The 5044-nt window shown below is 42.1% G+C and overlaps 1 protein-coding gene across 1 annotated transcript; it reads left to right on the top strand.

Annotated features, from left to right (window-relative positions):
- Positions 1-4375: 4375 nt before the first annotated feature.
- Positions 4376-4823, top strand: LOC125922091 (ragulator complex protein LAMTOR3-like). The gene has a single exon (XM_049629976.1). The coding sequence runs from the start codon at positions 4449-4451 to the stop codon at positions 4821-4823; it is 375 nt and encodes a 124-aa protein (XP_049485933.1). The 5' UTR covers positions 4376-4448.
- Positions 4824-5044: the final 221 nt, after the last annotated feature.

The following is a 5044-nucleotide window of genomic DNA, read 5'->3' as shown; positions in this document are numbered from 1 at the left end:
AGAAATACAAAACACAGCATGACACTAAATTCCTGGATTTAGTGCAGTAAGAGTAAACACCTAAGAAAAATTTCCTACTATTTTCTAAAAGAAACAAAGACCTGCAAAGGCTGGTTTCTGGTTGTACAACATTCTACACACTGTATGGATATGCAATTTAAATAGACATACACTACATTCATCTCTGCCCTATTTCCTATGTCTCGCCCTTTCCACCCCCAACAATATACTACCTTTTACCAAGTTACAGACATTAACCTAAATCATCCCACATGGTCCAGGGAAGAGTTAATGTAATGCATTGATGTAAAATGTGAGGGTAAGAAAGTCCCTTTCAGTCTTCTCAAAAGCAAAATATGTATATTTCATAAGGCTCTCAGGAAACACTGATGTCTTTAACCTTGTGATCATGTCTTTTTCCTCATACTATACTTGAATGTGCTTGTCTTCATCAGCTGGGGATACTATAACAAATTACCATAGATTGCATGGCATGTAAACAACAGAGATTTATTTCTCATGGCTCTGGAGGATGGAAGTCCAAGATCAGTGTGCTAGCATAGTTCTGGTGAGAACCATCTTCTGGATTACAGACTACTGACTTGGATCCTTACATGGTCGAAAGAAGGCAAGAGAGCTCTCTGGGGAGTCTTTTACAGAGGCACTAATCTAATCTAATTAATGAGGGCTTTACTCTCATGACCTAATCACCTCCCAAAGTCCTCACCTCCTAATGCCATCACATCTGGGGTTCGGATGTCAACCTACGAATCCTGGGGGAGCACAAACCTGCAGACCATAATAAGGGTTCATACAAGTTCTTCCGGCTCCTGCAACTCTTCCCCTGCCACTTCCATTCCTCTTCCTTGGCCACGAGCTTCCAGACATCATCCACTTGACATCTGAATCAGTACTCCTAAGGTTGGCTACTTGGCTGAAGTCTGAAGATTTTCATGACTTGTTTGAGGTAGCAATACTGGAAGCAGTGAAGGTTTCTGCTGATTGATGTATCTCATCTCAGTCAAGGTTGATTTCATAAAATTTCAAGAGCAAGTCCTACAGAATCTGCAGCTGTAGCCACTGCTCAAGGCTGAGGAAACCAGTTCTCACTGCCTGAGGAAGTCAACCATAGCCTAACTTTCTCTGTTCAGGACTTCCCATTAAAAGATACTTCTATAATTGCAGACAAGCCACAGACTGGGAGAAGATATTTGCGAAATGTATATCTAATAAAGGACCTGCGTCCAAAATATAGAACTCTTGAAACTTGACAATAAGAAAACAAATAACCCAGTTAAAAAGTGGCCCAAAGATCTGAACAGACACCTCACCAAAGATGATACACAAACGGTAAATAAGTATTTGAAATGATGTTCTAGGGGTGTCTGGGTGACTCAGTTGGTTAAGCATCCGACTACGGCTCAGGTCATGGTCTCACGGTTCGTGAGTTCAAGCTCCGCTTCGGAGTCTGTGTCTTTCCCTTTCTCTCTGCCCCTCCCCCACCCCTGCTCGTTCTCTCTCTCTCTCTCAAAAAAAAAAAAAATGAACATTAAAAAAAATTTTTTTTAAAGAGAACTGATGCTCTCCATCATATGTCATTAGGGAATTGAAAATTAAAGTAACAATGAGATACCACTACACATCTATCAGAACAGCAAAAATCCAAAACTGACAAGACCACTGCTGGCTAAGATGTGGAGCAGCAGGAACTCTCATTCATCGCTGGTAGGTATACAAAATGGTATAGCCACTTTGGAAGACACTTGAGTGGTTTTGTACAAAACTAAACATGCTCTTGTTATATGACCCAGCAATTGCACTCCTTGGTATTTACCCAAGGGAGTTGAAAATTTATGTTCCCATAAAAACCTGCACATGAATATTTATGGCTGCTTTATTCACAATTGCCAAAAATTGAAAATAACCAAGATGTCCTTTAGTAGGTGAATGGGTAAACAAATAGTGGCACAGACAGCGGAATATTATTCAGTGTTAAAAAGAAATGAGCTATCAAGCCACAAAAAGACATAGACAACTGTGAAAACGTATTACTAAGTGAAAGATGTCACTTTGAAAAGGCTTCTTGCTGTGTGATTCCAACTATATGACATTCTGGAAAAGACAAATCTATAGAGATGGTAAAAAGATCGGTGGTTGCCAGAGGGAAGGAGAGGGGGGGATGAATGGGTGGAGCACAGAGGATTTTTAAGGCAGTGAAACTAATCTGTGTGATACTGTAACACAGTATGTATATGACACCATACATTTGTCAAAACTCATAGACCTGAACAACACAAAGAATGGCCCCTAATGTAAACAAAAGAGTTTAGTTAGTAATAATGAAAGTATCAATATAGGTACATAAGTGATAGCAGGGGTATCATACCAATGCAAGATGTTAATAATAGGGAAAGCTATGGTATTGGGGGGACAGAGATACATGGGAGTTCTCTCAATGTCTGCTCAATTTTTCTGTGCACCAGAAACTGCTCTAAAAAATAAAGCCTATTAGTAATTTTTAAAAATATAAAGTAAAAAAGTACTGCTCTGTCAGGGTTGTTGAAACCAGCTCATTGACATGATTTCATTGTATATTTTAGGGAGAGGGAGAGAGAGAATCTTAAGCAGGCTCCACGCTCAGCATGGAGCCTGACACAGGACTCGATCTCATGACCCTGAGATCATGATCTGAGCTGAAATCAAGAGTCAGACGCCTAACCGATTGAGCCACCCAGGCGCCCCAATTGCCATATTCTCATGAGGCCAACCTGTCACAAGTACTCTTGTTGCATCTTCAAAAAGGTTTTTACTGAGAAGAACCTCCTAATGTGCCATTCGGTTGGTATTGGGCAAGTGCTCACTGAAGTCTCCACTGGCTTTTGTGCAGGTTTGTCTCATTTAGTTGCATTAGGAAGTGCAGATTCAGAAGATGCTGTCCCTGCTGCCTGAGGAAGGGGTGCAGTTGCAGAAGTGGGAACCAAAGCAGAGACAGCAGTTGGACTTGAGCTACAGCTACTGCTGGGGATGAACCGGCTGGAACAGTAGTCACAAGATTTGGTCACTGGGTTGTAACTGGGGCTGATATTATTGCTTTGGAATTTGTCACCATTATCATCATGAACTTTTCCTCATCTTGATTATTTATTTGAAGGCAGTTATCATAGGGGCATCTGGTGGCTCAGTTGGTTAAATGCCCTACTTCAGGGGCGCCTGAGTGGCTCATTCGGTTAAGTGTCCGACTTCAGCTCTGGTCATGATCTCACAGTTCGTGAGTTCAAGCCCCGCGTCGGGCTCTGTGTTGACAGCTCAGAGCCTGGAGCCTGCTTCAGATTCTGTGTCTCCCTCTCTCTCTCTCATCCTCCCCTGCTCACACTCTGTCTCTCTCTCTCTCTCTCAAAATTAAATAAACATTTAAAAAAAAAATGCCCTACTCCAGCTCAGGTCATGATCTCTCTGCTCGTGGGTTCAAGCCCTGCATTGGGTTCTGTTCTGACAACTCAGAACCTGGAGCCTGCTTCAGAGTCTGTCTCCATCCCTCTGCCCCTCCCCTGCTCATGCTCTATGTCTCTCTCTCAAATATAAAATAAAACATTTTTTAAAATGTGAAGGCAGTTATCATTAAGGGGATTATCATTATTAAGGACTTTGCAGAAATTGACATTTTTCCCATTACTCAAAATGCATGATTCACCTTCAAGGCTGTTACTACAAAGCTGCAGCCAACTCCGAAGGGTCATTTGCGTGAACTACATTGAACTCTGGCACCAAGGCCTTGACTGAGGCTGGAGCCCACAGTTCATATCACATTCACAGAGCCAGAGTGCCCAATTCCCCATGTCACAGTGTATTATCCAGGCCTCTAGAAAGCTCTCTTCTCAGACTGACTGCTGCACACAGCCAAAATTACCTTTTAGGAGATTTTTTTTTTCAACATTTTTTATTTATTTTTGGGACAGAGAGAGACAGAGCATGAACGGGGGAGGGGCAGAGAGAGAGGGAGACACAGAATCGGAAACAGGCTCCAGGCTCCGAGCCATCAGCCCAGAGCCTGACGCGGGGCTCGAACTCACGGACCGCAAGATCGTGACCTGGCTGAAGTCGGACGCTTAACCGACTGCGCCACCCAGGCGCCCCCAAAATTACCTTTTAAATGACAACAGAGTCAGTATCTCTTGCTTCAAAAAGAAAAAAAGAAGAAGAAAGTCCTCCATTAGCACGTTAGTTCTCACCACCCTAAACTAAGAGAAATTTTCAGTAAAAGACGCACAGTTCACACTGGAGAAGTTAAATCATACTGTATTTTTAAAAACAAATTTTACACAAATCATGTGATGACAGCTTTCAGAGGAGACTGTTTTTGACCCTGTCCCTGAATGTACAGCTGAGAGAACACGGCAACCCAGACAACCAGGAGTGGAGGGTGACCCTGCGGGAGAAAGGGGTTCATCATGGCAGATGACCTGAAGCGATTCCTGTATAAAAAATTACCAAGTGTTGAAGGGCTCCATGCTGCTGTTGTGTCAGATGGAGATGGAGTGCCAGTTATTACAGTGGCCAATGATAATGCTCCAGAGCATGCTTTGAGACCTGGTTTCTTCTCTACTTTTGCCCTGGCAACAGACCAAGGAAGCAAACTTGGACTTTCAAAAAATAAAAGTATCATCTGTTACTATAACGCCTACCAGGTGGTTCAATTCAATCGTTTACCTTTGGTGGTGAGTTTCACGACCAGCAGCAATGTCAATACAGGATTCATTGTCAGCCTAGCAAAGGAACTTGCTCCATTCTTGGACGAACTGAGACAAGTTGTGGTAGCTTCTTAATCTGGCAGTGGTTTTGATGTTCACCTTATTTTCATTATAACAGACACAATATCAATTCAGCAATCTTTAGACACAACAATACTTGTATCCATATACTCAAGAAAGGGCCCCTTTCCCACCTTCCACTAAAGAAAGAGCCTATAGATATAATTTACGGACAGATTGTTATCTTTTCTTGTGTAGGGACTTTTCTTTTTTTTTTTTTTTTTTTTTTTTTTTTT

The sequence above is a fragment of the Panthera uncia genome, chromosome C2, assembly GCF_023721935.1.
Source record: "Panthera uncia isolate 11264 chromosome C2, Puncia_PCG_1.0, whole genome shotgun sequence".
Taxonomy (NCBI): domain Eukaryota; kingdom Metazoa; phylum Chordata; class Mammalia; order Carnivora; family Felidae; genus Panthera; species Panthera uncia.
The sequence above is the reverse complement of the archived record's forward strand: the minus strand, read 5'-3'. Positions and strand labels throughout refer to the sequence as shown.